Source organism: Lepidothrix coronata, unplaced genomic scaffold (assembly GCF_001604755.1).
Source record: "Lepidothrix coronata isolate B3197 unplaced genomic scaffold, Lepidothrix_coronata-1.0 Scaffold2, whole genome shotgun sequence".
Classification (NCBI taxonomy): Eukaryota; Metazoa; Chordata; class Aves; order Passeriformes; family Pipridae; genus Lepidothrix; species Lepidothrix coronata.
This window is the reverse complement of record NW_016690182.1, coordinates 5,938,823-5,957,671: the sequence shown is the minus strand read 5'-3', so window position 1 is coordinate 5,957,671 and position 18,849 is coordinate 5,938,823. Positions and strand designations below refer to the sequence as shown.

At 43.9% G+C, this 18,849-nt stretch overlaps 1 protein-coding gene across 1 annotated transcript in view; it reads left to right on the top strand.

The window, feature by feature from the left end:
- GPC4 (glypican 4) overlaps positions 1–18,423 on the top strand; it is a 68,560-nt gene extending 50,137 nt beyond the window's left edge. The window contains exons 4-9 of the mRNA XM_017817377.1: positions 5,455–5,620; positions 11,350–11,480; positions 11,672–11,818; positions 12,218–12,354; positions 14,549–14,724; positions 15,649–18,423. Coding sequence (XP_017672866.1) covers positions 5,455–5,620; positions 11,350–11,480; positions 11,672–11,818; positions 12,218–12,354; positions 14,549–14,724; positions 15,649–15,857 — 966 coding nt within the window. The 3' untranslated portion in view covers positions 15,858–18,423. The remainder of the gene's footprint in view (positions 1–5,454; positions 5,621–11,349; positions 11,481–11,671; positions 11,819–12,217; positions 12,355–14,548; positions 14,725–15,648) is intronic.
- Positions 18,424–18,849: the final 426 nt, after the last annotated feature.

The window sequence follows — 18,849 nt, the reverse complement described above, 5'->3', positions numbered from 1 at the left end:
CCACTGGTTGGTTTTGTTCTTTTCTTTCTTTGCCTCCCCCCGCACGCTGTGGTTCTGGTGCTAATTTTGAAAACAATGTGAGGGATAACTAAGGATGTTTTTGGTTGTAGCTGCACAGATAAATGTTCCTGCTGTTTTGCTCATTAAAGCAAACAGAACGTTGCTCGTGATCTGCAGTGTCTGAGGCAGGGAGAGGAAGGAGCTGCAGAGAACAAGCTTGGTGTGAAAGGCACTTTGGTTCCAAGGGTACCAGGAGCAGGATATGCTGACCCTAGCATTGCTACTTAAGTTTTCAGAGGGAGAGGCATCCACTTGGCGCCCTGAGGTCCCCTTTACCCCGTTGGGGAAGACAAGCACATGGTGCTTCACATCTGACACGCTAGTGTTAGGACTGAGCAGGTTGAGTCCCCAGTGGTGTGATTCTTAGGAGCTCTGCTGTTCCTCTGGGCAGTGTCACATCTGGAGTGGGGGGAGCAAGCTGTAAATAGGGAATTGAGCATAAATGTACCCTTGAACTTTTCCTTGCAAAAGATAAAGCTACAGCAGACATCACCATGGGGAGCGAATACTGATGAGACAGTGTGTCTTGCAGTTCCCAAATACCATTCCTAAATATGCTCCCTTATGCTAGACCTCAGAGGCCCAACTCTGTGGTTGAAACAGATGCTGTCTAAATTATTCATGTCCTAGCACCGGGCCAGCAAAATTGGTTAAATGCGTAGTTAATTCCAAAACACTTTCATTGGAATATTTGGGGTGGAGAAGCAAACCAAGAGCCTCCTGAGTGATCTTCTGCCTCACAGTGAGCTGAATGTCTGGACCAGTGTGTGCCAAGATGATGCTCTTGCACAACACTGAGAGAAGGAAAAAATGATGCAAATAAGGTTGTGTTGGTCCTAAAAATCGATGACACCTCAGTTGTCTAAGCTGACTGCTCACCTGGAGCATCCCACAGTCAGCTTTGAAGTGTGTTTCTGAAATCATCTTTCCATGTCACTGAGAAGTTACTCCTTTAGTTTTCCTTAGCCAGTATTGCCCTCATTTAGTTTTTTTGCAAAGAAAACACAGTATAAAACAAAAGTAATTTCACTGCATTTATTTTCAGATCGTTGGATTTTTATGTTTTCTGGTGGCTGTGCTGCTGGCATGGCAACACTGTTGTTGTGTAAGCTTGGAAAATAAGAAAGCCTGAGTTATCAGTGTTATTATAAATAGTTATTAAAGCCGTCAGGATTTTAAATGTTATTATTAACATTCTTAATGTTAACTTGAGGGTAGAGTGGGAGAATGAAACGTGTCTCTGGCTGTCTGGCAGCTGGTGGGAGCTCCCTGCAGGACTGTCCATAGCTGGAGCTTTGTCATCCTTTCTCAGCTATTCCTTGCCTTGGGAAGGAGATAAAAAAAGAATCTGGTTGCTTTTCTGAACTTTGGCTGCTTGCACAGATCAGTTTATCTTGAGTTTTGGTGGCTTTGTGATAGGCTGTGATCAAGGCATTGCACTAGATAGGTGTATGCTTTAATGGTGAAGTTTCTACCTGATGTATGCATCCAGCTGCAATTGCCAGTGAGCTGGAAAAGGCTAAGGATGTAAGGCAGTTTCCCTTTTGTGAGACTCTGAAATGGGATGGGTATGACAAGGTACCAATAAAATCCAGATTTATTATGCCAAGAGCATGGCACTTTTACAAGAACATGATTTTACCTTCACCAGTCAATATGAGTAGGGGAGTTATCCCAACAAATATGATACGAAATGTTTGCATTAAGCGCAGGATTGGTTTCTTTTCCTCTAATTTTTGTAAGTTGTGTGCAAATCTGTATTTTTAAGGAGCAAGTTCAATACGAATGTGAAGATTGGTGCCAAAACACATCTGTTAGCAGCTTTTAATCTTCACGTTTGACAAAGCGTATAGATATGGACAAATTGTAATTTACATGAAACCACAGGGTGATGGATTGCTGCAGTGGCATGGCATGCCATGGACAGGAAATAAATTTCACAAGATAAAAGGAAGGGACTGGAGTGCATTTGCTTCTATTAGAAGCTTTTACAGGGTATGTGTACTGCAGCATACTAGTACCTGGGCTCAGATCTAGCAGAGTAAATCCTCTCCAGCAAATAAAGCTTTCTCTGGGACTCTGCTTTATTAGGAGGAGATTATTTGGTTTTGAGGGTCATTCTAGAGTAGAGTTTGAATGAACTTGAGTTGCTTTCCAAGATAAACACAACCCTAGAACAAAGCATATCTGGATTTACTGTTACATACAATGGTGTTTTAAGAGCTTGCACCTGGTGTGGCAGGGCTAGCATTAAAAGCTTGTGAAGAATTGCCAGTGCAACATATGGCACATCCCACTGACGGAGCCAGAGCTGGTCTGGACCGGGTATGGGCCCTGTGCCAGGGGTTAAGGTTCTCATTGCAGTGATACCCAGCAGTTAAGCATTTATCACTGTTGTAACAAGGTGTAATTGCTCATAATGTTACCCAAAATTCTCTCTTAGAGGTGATCTCTGCTTGTGCCTTCCTGTTGCTTTCTGGCACCATAAAATGCCAACTCTGGACTGATGAATTTGTCCATTGTCTTCCTCTTTATCTGTGTTAGCTGAATTGCACACTTAACAGCTTCCCTGTGGGTGATGTCCATCACTAAGGGCTCAGTTCAGCAGTCACTGCAGGCTGGGGTTTGTCTTTTCCATTGCCCTTTTGTGAGCACCCTCTGCTCAGCTCTGTGCAGGACTCAGAGCCACAAACCTACTTGGGGGAGGGAAGCGAAACCTCATTCGCTTTTAAAATCATCCTGGGTCTTTGTTCAAAGGACCTAATCCAAGCGACCATTGCATATCGTCTGCTATGGAACGTGGAAAAGCAGCTTCAGTTTCCCCTGCATCTGCTGGGATTCTTAAAGATCAACCCCTATGAAATATCAAAGCAGGGGATGCTGCAGGCTTGCAGCCGCTCAGCGCTCGTGGGGCAAGGGGGGAACCTAAGATGGGAAGGGGCCTCCTGGGTCATGGCTCTGCGTGTGGGTTTTTGCAATTCACTGCCATGCAATCCCTCCCATAGAGCTGCAGCTTTCCATGATAGGGTTGGGGAAGCTTCCTGCTCCTCATTTAGCTTCAAACTACTTTAGCACTTGGCTGGTACTATCAACATTTTCATAATTTTTCTTCCCAAGGAGGATGCAGAGCACTCCTTTGAGGGCCAACAGCGCTAGAATGGCCAGGATCTGCTGATAAGCCTCAGGACTAGGCACGGAGGTCCTGGCACCTACTGCCAAGTGACATAGGAAGGGATTTTTATCAGAGAAACAAGTAAACTGCTAAGCTGGAGCATCCTTCAGAGCTCGTCTCTGGGTGCGAGATGTTATTCAGTTCCCTCTTTCTCCTCGCAACTTTTTTTGTTATGCAAGGACTGCACCATCTGGATGGCAGATGATACCTTTACATTTGTCTGTTTCCAGTTTTCCAACTATAAATCATCTGATTTAGCTGGTTTCTGTTGCTTGAGCTATTCCCAGTGTTTGAACCAGCTCTGCTTTAAAGCCATGCTGTCCCAATAGGGAGCTTTCTGCTAGGGCTCCTGCTCCCACTATGCCTTCCAAATATATATATATAAATAAAAAATGTATATATTCTCTGAAGGATCTGAATCAGATTCCACCATCACCGCAAATAGCTTTCTACATGGAGTTTCCTTTTGCTCAGCCAAACAGGCTCTTCATGGACAAAAAAAAGGGTAAAATGCTGTCTGATTAACATTGTTGGCCAGCCAAAATCCAGCACTGAGCTCCATCAACTGCAGAAAACTGTCCTTCTGCCTCTCTAACCAGTTTTCTTGCCTACTGAAAGGAAACTGTGGTCTTTCTGGGGTTGTCAGAAACAGCAGATTTTTATCTGTCATCTCTTCTCATAAGAAAAGAGGGTTTAAAATTCTGCTGATGCCAGCCTGATTATGTAGCTTTTCTTTTCTGTTTTGTTTTTGTTAAAATCTGTTGCTCCTAGTTTCATATGTTGCCACCTAGTTTTTGCACCAGAAGATCATGTTTAGTTTCTCCATATCCTTCACACCGAGATTGGCTTTGCAATAGTAAGGTCCTCAGCATGTGTGCGGTACCAGATCTTCCTCGTGTACGTTCATCTCCATTCAGTCCTGTTGTCCTCTCTGCCATGAAGTCTGTTCCCAGCTCCAGAGATGAGATTTGGAGGCCATCCACATCTCCAGCGCTTTGTATGGAGTGACTTCCCTCTTTTTCAGGGATGTTGTGTGTCTCCTCCAGCATGGTCATGGATCACAACCTATTTAGAGCACTTTCCCTAAATGCCTTACAAGGAGTCTCAAGTGCATCATTTAAAACACCGGAGACCACTTCTGTTTTGTCAGTGTATCTCTGATCACTAAATCAGAAAACCTAAATTTCCTGTTTTCCTATGTGGCTAATTAACACTTAAACTTGCTCTTGAGGGAGCTTCTCTGTTCAACACTTTAGACAGACCCACCATGTGGTCAGCACTAGTGTGTTGGGATGGAGCTAATGCTCCTCGGACTGGCTGGGTGGAAATGGTTTCAATGAATGTTTTGAAGCTGGGCCAGAGAGTGAATCAAACATGAATGACCATGAGTCACGTTGGAAAATAACCCTGTTGAGGGCTCAGGGGTGACATGCCTGCTGCAGACAGCTCTGCTCACACGCCCAGTGGCTGCGCGTTGGCTTCAAGGGTCCTCCCCGCCTTGTCCTCAGCTGCAGGGTTGTAGCTGCCACTTCCTTCGGGTGTGGGGAACTGTTACTTAGCGTGATGAGTGCTGAGTGTAAATGAACCCGGGTATCTGTCATGTAAATGCTGTGTTTCGGGAGTTGAATGTGAGATAAAGGAGCTGGTCTCTGTGCCGGAGAGCCCTGCTGGGCGATTGTCCCAGAAGAGCCGAGTGCTGTGTGCGCTGAGGAGGAGGGCACACTCCCGGCGGGTTTGGTACGGGGACAGTGGCAGATATCCTGTCTTGGACACTTTTTCCTGAGAAATCCCAACATCATCTTCTTCAGCATGTGTTTGCAGCAGGGCTCAGATAGTGCAGCCTTGTGTGACATCATTTGACTTGGTCACATTTTACTGCCTTCCCTGAGCTTGAGTGCTGCGTGTCCCCTTGTAGTTCCTGTTCTTGCAACCCTGGGAGGGGTCCCACGACACATAAGGTGTATTGCAGTACAAGTGATGTTTTGCAGAGATGAGGACTGTCTGTGACCCCTGGAGTGGCAGGTACACCCAAGGAGGTGAGCTAGACCCCTTCATCTGTTCCCCACATCCCTGGACCACGTAAACAGGGAGCTCTGACTGGATGGTGATGGTGATGGCTGAGCCCTTGCATCTCCTCTGCACAGCTCTGTCCCATGCACCTTGGGGTAAATGTGTGGGTTAGTGACTGAGTGCTAATTTTCTTCTCTTTTTCTCTTTTAAAGGTGAACCCCACGCCACAGGGTACACGAGCACTGCTGAAAATGATGTACTGCCCACACTGCCGAGGTTTGGTATCAGTGAAGCCCTGTTACAACTATTGCTTTAACGTCATGAGAGGCTGCTTGGCCAACCAAGGGGACTTGGACGCCGAGTGGAATATCTTTATGGGTAAGGCAATATGGGTTAAAACTGCATATGAGTCTACACTGATACTATGTCCCTCACCTGAATGGCTTTGTGAGTGGCTGTGCTGAGCTGTAGCAGATTTTTCAGGTGTCTGTGATGGATATCTTTTCCTTCCACACCTCTCTATACAGCACACCTTTACCATTCACATTGACTTATAAATAAATGAGACTTTTGTTATGCCAGTGACTTCTGTTGCAGCAAGCTGTAGGAGCGTGGAGCTGCCATGTGCCTGTAGGCTTGGAGTGTCTCTTCTTGCTGGACCAAGTGTGTGTACAGTCTGTTTTTTCCATACTACTTCTTATACATTATTGTCACCATACAGCTGTCTTTCCCAAAGCCAGCTTTCTTCTTCAGCAGCCTGGGAATCTTCCTGCCAGCCATGATGAGCTTTGGGAAAAGCTGAAGACCTGGATTTTACATTAAAAAATTGAATAGGACATGTGTCTGAATCTGTTTTTAAACAGCTCATTTGGCACTCAGCCACCATCCTTTTGCACTGTTGATAGGTCTTGCATGACACTATGTGAGTGCTTTTGCCATCCTTTTCCTCCTGGTTGTTATTTCTCTTTCGTGCTTACACATGGTATCATTCGATACATGAAATTTAGACTGAAATGTTAAATTCCTCCTTGGGTCAAGGCTCATCAGAATTGGCAATGCATCACATTTTGTGGGCACAGGCAATAGATAATGTTAAATGTTTTCATTTGTGCTCCTTTTCCAGGAGGTTTGATTTATCTGTGATTGAGCATCCTTTGGGAGCAGTCGCTTCACTCCAGTTAATGTGTGATGAAGTGCACATGTAAAGTATCTGCTGCTACTGAAAAGGCTGCGGTACTCTTCCCATCCCACTCAGGGAAAAAAAAGACTGTTAGAAAGAAAAGATTTCCCTTTCATTGAGCTGCAAGATAAAAAAAAAAGGGAAATTGCTGATAGTTGGCATTTGAGGCTAGATTTACATCTTAGAATGTGTTTTTCCATGTTTTGTGCACTGGATTTTCACTTTGCTGCTCTGCCAACTGGGTATGTGCAGGGTGTTATTTTGAGAAGGCGTTTTTTGTGTGTGTGTACTCCATATAGGGAGTTAAATGTGACACTAAATTGGGTTTCCAAGTCATTCTCTGGGAGGCTGACACCCCGCCCCCCCATTCCTCCCAGCCGTCTTTCTCATGAGAATATTAAGTATTTCAGCTACAATTGTTGCTGAAATAGCTCAAAGCCAGGAGACTTGCAAACATCTAGTCCAAGTAGAAAAGAGGAATCCCATGAAAGGGAAGGGCATAATGCCAGAAAACAGACAAAAGCACAAGCAGCTAATTGCTGTAGGTGGTATGCGGCTAAAAACGAACCTCGGGGGAAGCTGGCGAGCCCTGTCACACGAGACTGATAGGGACTGCATACAATAATTAAGATTATTAAACAAGACAAAATAAATACATGTGATTCCAGGTTGGAAGCAAAGCTTTCTTCTTGAAGTGCTTCCTTCCCAAGGGGCTTCCTGCCCACTCATTACTTAAGTATGGTATTAAGCTTCGTTAAGTTTATTGGCAGTATTTGCTTGGTTCCTGCACTTTGGGTTGATGCCTGCGGTGGAGTACGGATACAGAAAATTTAAGCTGTGCTTTCTTTAGACAGTTTAATAACTGAACAGGTGCTGGTTATGTTCCAGATTTTGGTTTCTATCTCAACTTTCCTCTCGAGACAAATTAAATTAGGTAGATCTGGTGTTTAGGGCAGGGCATATGCCACAAATCTCTTGTGTGTTTGTGTTTAAAGATGTAAATAATTAAATAAATAAACAAGACCCCAAAAAATCCTCTCAAAACCACTCCACAAAATACCAAAAACCCACCTGCATGAGCTCAATGCGATTTTGCATCATGAGTTTATGTACCACATTATGGCGATGATTTATTATGAGTCGAAATCAGATTTTGAACCTAGCAAATCAGTTTAAAGATAGTTAAACAGGAGAACTTGCAACAAATGCTGCAAGTCTATATTAATTTGGGTGCATGTGCATATGAAATACTCACGTGTGTGTGTGTTAGTGGGTCTGTATGTTAAGTCACTTATGTAAAGCTTTTCCAAGCTCGAATATAAAGTTTGTAGGTTTTTTGAGACAAGAAGACTTTGTAATTCCTTATTTCTCCAAAGTACCATTTAAATCTGTGGAGTATGAAATAATGACCGAATTGTACTCTTTTCTCCCCTTTAACTATCTAAATTATTTCTCCCTCTATTCCTGACACAATTGTACACCAATTAGACAGGGGTATACTTTGTTTCAAACAGGCTATTGGGGGGTTGGAGCTTTCCTGAATGAACAGTGTTAATCTCCAGTGCCTTTTCATGATTTTTTTTCCCCCACAAAGGTTTACTCTGCTCAAAGATGTCGAATTCAGGCTCCATATACATATCTGGAGTACTACTTTGTGTGCAAAGAATTTTTTTCCCCTTAAAAAAAAAAAAAGATTGTTGTTAATGAATGGTCAAGGTCTTCCCCCTCCTTCCCTCCCCTTTTAAATCAGATCTTGGGGTTAAGACTGAAAACTGCCTTTTGTTCTTCAAGTCAGACAGTGAGGCTGAAGATGTGGGTTTCTGATTATTGGTAGCACAATGCAAAAGAATTGCTTTCCTTCATGAGAGCGAGGTGCTTTGTTGCCAAGGATTGTCTCAATGCCAGTAGCAAGGACAAATGTATGCAAGAGGAAAAGGGTCTTTAAGAGATGGTGCTAGATGGTTGTTTTTCCCCCCCCCCCAAATCCACTTGTATCTCCCCATCACAGGGAGGAGAGACTGTCTTTGTCGTGCTGTGTGTTTGTAACACATGGCCAGGGTACATTTTTCACTCTGCCAGACTTTCATGAAGCAAAGCTGAGCCACCTCGCTATGGCTTATAAATATCAATTACTTTGCGCCAGAGCTGGGGAAAAATAATTGCTGTTTATAATCAACTCCTCTCTCCCAATAATGGAAAATCTTTTTTGGGAGAGGCATGGCTTGGAAGATTCATTCCTGGTGCTGGAGCAGCATCCTCCCCTCCTGCGGGCAGCGGTGCCGGCGGTACCCGGAACCCCAGCCAGCCTTATTAACGTCAGACGGGGCTGCCAGAGGGAACTGCTGCTCGCCAGCAGCTGGGGACACCAGCCAGCTCCTGGTGGGAGGTAAAAGTTTGCAGGATGCCTCCAAAATCAAAACTGCAGATGAGGGAGAGCCCCCCACCCTCAGCCCCTTTCTCCCCTCCCTGCTTTTTAATGAAAGTTTATTTCATTTAGTGTTCCTTGCCTGTATCAATCCCAACTCCAATTATTACTTTCCTTATCTTTTCTCGCCAGCTTTGGCAGCTCTGCTGGAGGCCGAATGCATTTTCTCTATCGGCAGTCAAAGCAGAGGCTGCATTCCTGGGCTGTGATACATGGAACGCCATGGCACCCCTGCTAACAAAGGACCCAATTCGCTCTACATTCCCATGGTCTTGTGGATGGCCTGCCCGGCTCAAAGTTTACAAAGATGCCAAACAGCCAGAAGAATTGGGGTTTATGTTTCCTTTCAGTCTTTCACAAACACTTTATTGATCTGTGGCCTTTCCTGGCCACTCGAAGAATTAAGTAGTTACAAAATGGAATGATTTTTCTTTTTTTTTTTTTTTTTAAAAGCCCTGTGCATTTTGTGTGTTTTATTATCTGTCGATTCATAATATTTTTATTTGAAATGAGCGACTTCCTGCAAAACTGCACCGGGATGTTCTTTATGCGCGTGAAAAACCCCAAAAGCTTTGACAATGATGAACACATTTAAGTTGTGCTCCACTTGTTTACAAAAGTCTCCATTTGGTAGCACATCAAAAGCATTTTTCTCTCCTCCGGCACAATAGTATATTCATGCTAGCAGTCATTACTCAGAGATTTGAAGCATCACTTTATTGGAGCCCACCACAATACAGTCTAAGACTCTTTGTTTCATTTGTTATTACCTTCTTTTTTTTTTCCTTTTTTTTTTTTTTTTAAATGCATTTAGTTCAGACCTGCTTGTAGTCCCTGATGGCTAAATTCCAGCCATGCCCTGCAACAGCTCTGTCACTGATGCTGGTGGTGTGTGCCTCCAGAGCCAGGGGCTTTCCTGGGGACGCCAGCTCCTCCTGAGGTTCACTCCCCAAACAACCACACCTTGGAGGAGCTGCGTGAGTGAGAGTGGGTTAATCGAATGATGGTCCTTTGACTAACACCCAACAAAACTTTAGAATATTGAATTGTCTTTAAAAAGTGAATTTACAGGCTAGGAAGACATCTGCAGTTCATGTGGGAGTTTTGGTGTTGGATTATTATTATTATTACTCGTCCTCCTCTTCCTCTTCTTATTATTATTTTACATGCACACATAGCTTAATCGTATAGTTGTCACCAGTTTGTGGGGTTTTTAATGTAGTTTAACATGACTTGGGCACTAAGGCAAAGCTATTACTAAATTGTTTGGTATGTCAGATTTCTTTATAGGGCTTTAACAGATTGCCAGAGCCCACAGAAGTTTTCTGCTTGTTGAAAATACCTTCTGCACTTAGGAGGAGAATGAATGTCATGAGAAACACTTTTCAAGATTAATAGACTAACTGTGAAACACCTGTTCTCCTTAATGGAAGGGAACAGGCGTATCTTAGGAGCGGGGAGGAGCTCCTTAGGGCCGGAGGGACTGTTGTGTCCTGACCTCCCTCATCACTCAGGCTAGGAAAAATTGAAGAATTAAATGCAACTGGAAAAAGATGAGTCTGTGGCAGAGCATCATGAAGTGATGCAGGAGATGAGACCAGCAAATGCTTTGGGGTTGAGGGACCACAGTGAAAACTACCATTAAATTAAGGTTGTGATGGGTGAGAAGAAACAAGAGCTTAGTACCAGGTGTGTACCTGGAGGCACCTTCTAGAGGAGAACCGGAGAGAGGATGTAAACACAATACAAGGTGAAAGCCTTAATGCCAATTGCCAATTGTAATTTCCCAGAGGAAGTGGTGGATGTTCAGTAACTGCTGCGTTTAATGATGCATTTGATGAGGACGTGCATGTCAGCACAGGAGGAGTGACCTAGTGCTGGCTGAGGGACTTTCCTTCTCCCCTTGCCTAGAGATGTGCCAAATACATCATGAGTGCACAGCATTCATACTGGTCTCACGCAGACTCCATCATGCAGATTGTCCATGTAATGCTGGGAGTGCAATCCTTTGCCTTCCCCAGGTACCAAAAACCCTGTAGCTGTCTGTAAGGGAGAAATGGTATCAAGGATCATCTTGGACCCTTGGAAGTTGGTGTTTTGTGCTCAGGACCAGCATGAGGAAGCCAGTGGCTTTGAAAGCAGTCTTGAAAAACAAATGACACAAGGCAACCTTTAATAAATGAGTACGGAGTGGAGTCTGTTAGTAATGCTTGTTCTGATGGGAGGAACTGATTACAGGCTGCTGTTGGCAGGCTGCAGTGGCTCCCCCTCATTTAACGTGGCTTTTGATGTATATGAGCCCATGGTTTGGTGCTGGCAGCCTCTAAGTGCCTGGTGAAGGTGTAGGCTCTGGGAACGGAGCAAAATGTTTCCTGGAGACGTGCGCTGGTCAGAGGCAACACTGCAGTGGTTAATGTCTGTGTGCTCAAACAGTTATCCTTTGTACCTGTTATTCTTGCAGCTCCTCCATTAAAAACCTTCATTCATCTCTCTTTGTGTTAGATTCGATGCTGCTGGTAGCAGAAAGGCTGGAGGGTCCCTTCAACATTGAGTCAGTCATGGACCCCATTGATGTGAAAATTTCAGATGCGATCATGAACATGCAGGAGAACAGCATGCAGGTGTCTCAGAAGGTAAATGGGCCAAGAGGACATTTGGGATTTATTTATTCAATGTGTTTTATTTTGCTGTTCTCATCAATATGTTTTTTCCTGAATGCCCTTAAAGTTGATGTATGAATTTGGGCAGGGGCTGGGTTGGAACCTGGAGAAGGGAGGCTTTTGTGACATCCCATTTCATAAAATCCTTTCCTTCTCTCACATAGGTTTTCCAGGGATGTGGCCAGCCAAAAACACTTGCCCAAGGCCGGACTGCTCGCTCTGTCTCTGAAAGTGGTTTCAGTGCTCGTTTCAGACCCTACAACCCCGAGGAGCGGCCAACTACAGCTGCTGGCACGAGCTTGGACCGACTGGTGAGTGCCTGGTCCTGCTGGTGCCACTCAGGTGCTTCACACCCGTGTACCACAGTGTATAATTTTCCATTTTTAATTTATAGGGTTTCTTAATATTCCTTGGCTGTCATTAACTCTCTGAGGGGTGTAATCTGCCCATGGCTCTAGACGCGAATTACCTCAACACTTCTATGTCAGAGAAGTGCCTGTGCTAAAGGCTTGGCTTATGAGTAATATGTGTTTGAGGAGCAGTGTTTAATTTTGTATTAAAAAAGTAAATCAACCATCAAAACACGCAGCCTGAAGATCTGGCCTGTATATGTCTGTTGTGATAAAAAATACTTTCCTTACTTTGCTTTTAATGAGTGTTTGGTATTCTGGATTATGTTTTGTATTTCTTTTTTTTCTCTGGCTTAATAGGTTACTGATGTGAAAGAGAAGCTGAAGCAAGCCAAAAAGTTTTGGTCATCTCTCCCTGGCAACATTTGCAATGATGAAAAGATGTCTGTAGGCACTGTCAATGAGAACGAGTGCTGGAATGGGAGCGCCAAGAGCAGGTTTGGAGATGCTGCCTCCCCTCGTTAACCCTCTCCCTCTTGCCCCAGCCTTTCCCAGTGTGCTGGCCTCTCTCCCTGATCCCTCTTCTCCTACTGGAGTGACTCCAGCTTTCCCAAGACATGCTGTTGCCATTACCCCACTTGTTTTTGTAAATGAGAGAACTGGAACGCAAAGCCAAAGGGTTGTCCAAGCTCTGTGTGGGGGTTTGCTTTAGAGGAGAGAACTAAATGTAGATACCCAGATAGAGCACCTCTTCTTGGACTTAAGCCTCTTCTTAGTTGTTTATGGATTTGGAGAAATGATCTGTACAAAATGCTGTATCACAGCCACAGAGCAGGGATGCTTGTTTTGTCTGACAGTGCTGCTGCCCCAGTGCTCCCAGTTGGTATTTGCACCAGGAACTGGTTTCTTTGTTGAGCAAGGGCAGGGGTGATGGAGCCTGGAGACCTTCTCCACTGCTGAGGTCAGTGGCACAAGGGGGGCAGTGGTTTCATTCACACTTTTGATGGAAAAAGAGTTACAAAACTCTTTTTTTTTTTTTTTCTTCTTGTAAGGAAGAAATTGCCAACACATGAGTAAGCCAAAGTTCTTCTGTCATATGGTTTATGTAACTGTTTAACTTTTATTTTGGAAATACAAGTTTCTTTTTTTTTCTTTGCTTACTGAGGAAATAAGCACAATCCAAGATGTTCCATTAAAAAAAAAAACAGTTGTCCAGGGTTTTCCAGCAGTTTTTCTAAGTAATAGCAATTTTTGCCCTTGATATTTTTGGGCCACAGGACTAAGACATACCGCTTAAATTTTGCTCTGTTTTGTTTGTGCCTGAAACTCTGCCATAGTTGGCCAAGGTGATGCTTTGGGTCTCTGTGACAGGAAATGGCTCTGCCTCCTGAAGTCTTGTTTATCAGCAGCTTCTACAGGGCTTTTCATAGCAGGTATCCCCAGTGTGTGCAAGGGCCACATGAGTACAGAGGAGAGATGGAGACTTGGCAGCACTGGGCAAGGAGGCAGAGGGGGGGCTGGACACATGGGGTTGTGCAAGATAATTTGCTTTGTTGTTAGCATTTTCCCAGTGACTCTGAGAAGCTAAAAGTTTGGTAGTCTTCCACACTTTGGTCTCTGACTTCTTTGAAACATATAATATTGATCACAAATAATAACAAAACTACCACTACCAATAATCATCATCATTGTTACTCCCATACACAGGACAGGATTTGAGCATACTCTTCACACGTATGCTTTGTCTCACTGCCTGGTCTCCAGAATCAGTAGACTGTACTAAAAGCTTTTCTCTCTCTCATGATACTGATGTTGGTATCAGAACTAAGAAAAGTAATGTTTTCTTCTGTTAAACTGATTTTTCTAGCAAGTCAGGTAGTTGGAGGAAGGAGAAATGTGTCCTATCTTTACTCTATAAGATGATGCTCCAAAGACCAGTTTCAGGAGATGTGTTCTGTTAGATTCTGTTGCTTAGTCTCTCTTTTTAACTAAGAAGCTGTATGTGTGTTCAGACCTGAGCATGCATGCCTTCTGAGGCTGAGCAGCTTGGCTCTTCCCTCCTCTGATGTGTGGGGCTACAGGTTCTCATCTTCAGCATCACAGGTGTTTCTCCTGCTGGGGTTATTAGGGAAATTGCATCTCATGTCTGCATGGTGAGAAGCACACATTCAATATCCCAGCTTGATGGTTAAGGTGTATTATGCAAAGCCAGAATGACACGCTTGCCTCCAACAGTTACTATAGGTTTCTCTGGGATAACTATGGCCTCGAAGATTGTTTTCCCAAAAGTGTCATCTAACTGGGCATCAGGGCATCTCAGCACCTTGTTTTGCTCTGTTGCCTGCAGCAAGCTGATTTATGCTGTTGAAAGCCATTATTACTATAAACCCCAGATCTTCTTTCTCTTTTCAAATTGGGGAGAAAATTGTCCTTCCCCTGCCTATGTGGCGCAGCATAAATGAAAACAGTGTTTATTTCCACATGCTGCAGAGATTGGAGGGAGGGAAGATGAGGTAAGAAGCCAGAGAGGTGCTTTGTGAGGTTTAGCACGTGGGAAGATCACACTGGGCTCAGAGTATCACCCAGACTGAAAACAGGGGTGGCATTGCCAAGTTCCCATGCTGTCACCCTTTGGCACAGGGACCCTGCCAGGCTGCAGCTCTGGTGCCAGCAGGAATGGTTTCTTTTCAGGTATGACTTTGCGGTGACTGGAAATGGCTTAGCGAGTCAAGTGAACAACCCGGAGGTGGAAGTTGATATTACCAAGCCAGACATGGTGATTCGCCGGCAAATCATGGCTCTGCGGGTGATGACCAACAAGCTGAAGAACGCGTACAGTGGGAACGACGTCGACTTCATTGACATAAGTATGTTTGCTGTGGTTTGCCTTTTGCTTTTTCTTTTTTCCCTTTTTAATTGGATTTCATGCTAACATGGGGTAGCTGGTTAACCTTCAGCTGTGGGTAAGCGTGTAAAGAGGGTGGGAAGTGGCATCTCTGATGGGCTCTGTGAAGAGGGTTATTCCCACAGAGTCATCAAACTGTTTGCGTTGGAAGGGACTTTTAAAGGTCATCTAGTCCAACCCCCCTGCCATGAGCAGGGACATCTTCAACTAGAACAGGTTGCTCAGAGCCCGATCCATCCAGCCTGACCTTGAGTCTTTCCAAGGATGGAGCACTTACCACCTCTCTGGACAACCTGTGCCACTGTTTCACCACTCTCATAAAAAAATCTCTTCCTTATATCTAGTCTAAATCTACCCTCTTTTAGTTACCCCTTGCCCTATCGCAGCAGGGTCTGCTGAAAAGTTTGTCCCCACCTTTCTTATAAGCCTCCTTGAAGTACTGAAAGGCTGCAGTAAGGTCTCACTGGGGCCTTCCCTTCTCCAAATTGAATAACCTCAGCTCTCTCAGCCTGTCCTCATAGGAGAGGTGTTCCAGCCCCTCAGGATTTTTGTGGCCTCCTCTGGACTTGCTCCTGCAGATCCTTCCTATGTTGAGGGCAGGACTCCAACTGGGGTCTCAGGAGCAGAGTAGTGGGGGCAAATCCCCTCTATCGACTTGCTGGTCACACTGCTTTTGGTGCAGCCCAGGACACAACTGGCTTTCTGGGCTGCAAGCACACATCGCCCAGATTTGACAGATGCACACAGCAGTCACATTAACCACAGGACCCACGCTGACATCTTGTAAATACCAAAACAGCCATTCTCTTGCCTTTTCCCCCTGCTGCCTTCTGCCCTGGGGCTGCAGACAGCAGAGGAGGATAGCAGGTGTGTTTGTCTCCCACAGGTGAGGAGAGCAGCGGGGAGGAGAGCGGCAGCGGCTGCGAGCTCCAGCAGTGCTCCCCGGAGTTCGAGTTCAACGCCACCGAGGTCACTCGGAACTCCAACAAGAGCGATAAGAACGTGAACACTTCTGCCGCTGCCAGGAGCGGTCTATCACAAGCAGCCTTGCTCCTTAGCATTTTGTTCTTGGCCATGCAAAGACAATGGAGATAATTGTGCAGCATAGGGGGGGGGAAAGACTTTTATTATCAAAGGTAGAAGGCACCTGCTTTCACTTTTATACCATCTAGAGACTTTGCTTTTTAAGTTAATGGACAACAGTGTACAGTTTTTACTATGTTGCCACTGGTTTTAAGATACTGATTTATTTTTTTTTCCCTTGCTATTCTGGGAATAACAGGAACGGGGACTACCAGTCTATCCTGTTCACCAAGAGTCCATTTTAGAGGTGGATAACAAAAATGTATATACAAGTCTGTAGTTAGCTCTGCATTTGTGTCTTTATCACTTCTTTTTTTTTTTTCTTTTGCTGTATTTCTTACAAAAACAAAAACCCCAGGGTCTTCTCTTGGCCTGTAACAAGTATGTGTTTCTGAAATGAGAAATATCTGTACAGAAGCAGGTTTTATTTATCATGTAATCTTATGGGGGAAAAAATAATTGCCCAACAAGCAGAAAATGTTTCATGTAGTTAACTTCCCATTTATCCACATTATGTTAGTTGCCTTATCTGGAGAGAGGTGGAAGTCATTTGTCTTTATTATGCGGTAAAACAGAAGGTGAAGGCAGAGCTGGTCAGCGTGCCAAGGGCCCTGTTTGTATAGGGCATCAATGCCAGGAGCAGGTTGTGCTTGCTTTACAGGAGGTTTGGTTAAATTGGAAGGGACTACAGAGAATTCCCGTTCTGCAGACGCTAAGAAGAGATGTCATTTGCTCCCCAGGATCCTTGCAATTGGCTGTAACTCCCGTGGGTCAGTTCCTGATGTGCATCCCCCGTGGGAATGAGGCATTAAACTTGTTCGGTTGGAAGCAACTTGTCGTCTCGCAGATCCAAATGCCAATTTGTGTCTTGTCTGCAAATTTGTTAGGTGAATGCTGGATTGATTTTTTTTTTTTAATTGTTTTGGTTCTGGTTTTAAGGAGTCCTTTGTGGGAGGGTAGGCGGAGGGGGGTGGGTTTGTTTCTACAAGAGTTTTGTTTCCTCTCTGATGGGGGCAAAAGGGAAGGAGCAGGCACTGTTGCAGGCAGATGGGAGTAGGAACAGGCAGGAGCTGGCAGGGCTGAAGACACCTCCTTTTTGGTGTTTGGCCTCCTGGGAGCTGATGCCCAGCACCTGAAGCTTTTTGGCACTACCTGAGACACTCTCCTCTCTCTACCTGTGCTGTTGCAATTGGAACAGTGTTGTGGTGAACAGCAACTCATGAATAAAAGAAGTGTATATTTTTAAGAACAAAAGTGAAATAATTTTTAAAAGAGTTTAGCGAAAGCAAAGTCTTTGAAAAGACTCAAAATTATTCTGCACATCTCCTGCTTTGGGTAGCCTTCAGGTCTGACTGGACACTGAGATCCAGCCAGGAGAGCAATCCAGAGAGAGAGAGGGTTTGCTCTACTCCACTCTTGTGTCATAAAGGATAATTTTCTATTTTTATATTGAAGCATTAATTACTTGTTAGCTCAGGGTCAGCATTATATTCAACTTTATTTTCACACCAAATTTCTGCAAAGCTATAAAGACGTATTCTTGGCTGGTATAAACAATCCTGGAGGCTTAATTTTACTAGAAGTAGCCAGTTATTTATTAAAACATGATGTTAGTAGAGTTAGGGATATTCTGGCTAGATTATTTTTCTTTAGAAAATAAATCATGGAACCATAAAATTGAAAAAGTTATAAATTTATGTGTGGGAAAAAATGGATTGTAAATAGCTAAGTTGCCTTGCAAGGAATTGGAAAATGTGCTGATACTTAGAAACTACCTCAGTTCTGAGGAATTTCCTTTCTAGCTTTGAGTGCTATTGCATTTACTTGGTAGAAGTGAATCTGGTCTCCAGTATGTAGCTGAAAGAGTTATCCCTATAGACCTTGTTAGATTGTTTTTAATTTAGAGGGTTGAACTACATCCAGCTGTTTTCTTTCAGCTAAGTTCCCTAACAAAGAGAATTTCTGAATTAAATATTACTGATGGTTTCCATGACTTTTCCTGATTTGTTTGGTTTCATGGCATTTTCTGATTGCCCTTTAATTATTTAAATGGTTCTAGCCATTTGAATTTTAATCCTGAAATAAACCTTAGATGCACTACCATTGTAAATATATCGCAGTAAGGTCTGACTGGATAACCCTTCTGGCTCATACCCAGCTGGCAGGCCAGCAGAGCTAAATGAAGAAAAAAAGAATAAAAAAATAAAACTTCTTCAGAGTTCAGAGATTGGTGGAACAAAAGCTCTTGTGTTGGGAGGGGCTGCCTGCTCCAACATCTCCCTTCTTGGCGTAAGTGTTCATATGTAAGAAAGTTGCTTGTAAATTCTCCTGCTTCTGAGCGTTTCTGCTCAGAAAAGAAAAACACTTCTGAATTTATATTTATCGTTTTACAGCTAATTGCTTACTAATTATTATTCCTTAATTTGTTACAAGCCACCAATGGAAAGACCTGCCATCAATTTTAGGTGTGTCCAGTTGACTTTGTTAATAGCACAGTGATCTTCCACTCTATAAAGGACAGATTTGTCACCTGGGGCTACAGGAAACAAGAGTAAACATCAATGTAGGATGATCAAAAGTTGTGTTCCTGCTTTTATTTTGTGTTTGTGTGTGAAACTGGCTCTCTGACATGAGCTTGTAAACTAAACCATACGGGTAGGGACAAGTCATACTGCTGACTTCAGGGAAAGCATGCACTCCCCTCCTTCAAGTATTTCCCTTTTTTCCACATAACCATTGCCATTATAAGCACGATTTAAAGAAAAATTCCCATACGTAGAATTAATAATTAAAGTTAATGGAGTTGGTAATGAGCAAAATGCAAAATGAAACAGAAAGGTGGTGTCCTTGGCAGCATGGGAGGTGCTGTCTCCCAGTGAGCTGGAACAAAAAATCCAGCCCTTAAAAGGACTTAAAAGCTTTAACAGCTCAGGTGTCTTTCCTGAAACACGTGCAGCTCAGTGCTGCCACAGCCTTGCAGTCAACACGTGGAGGGGGAAAAGTA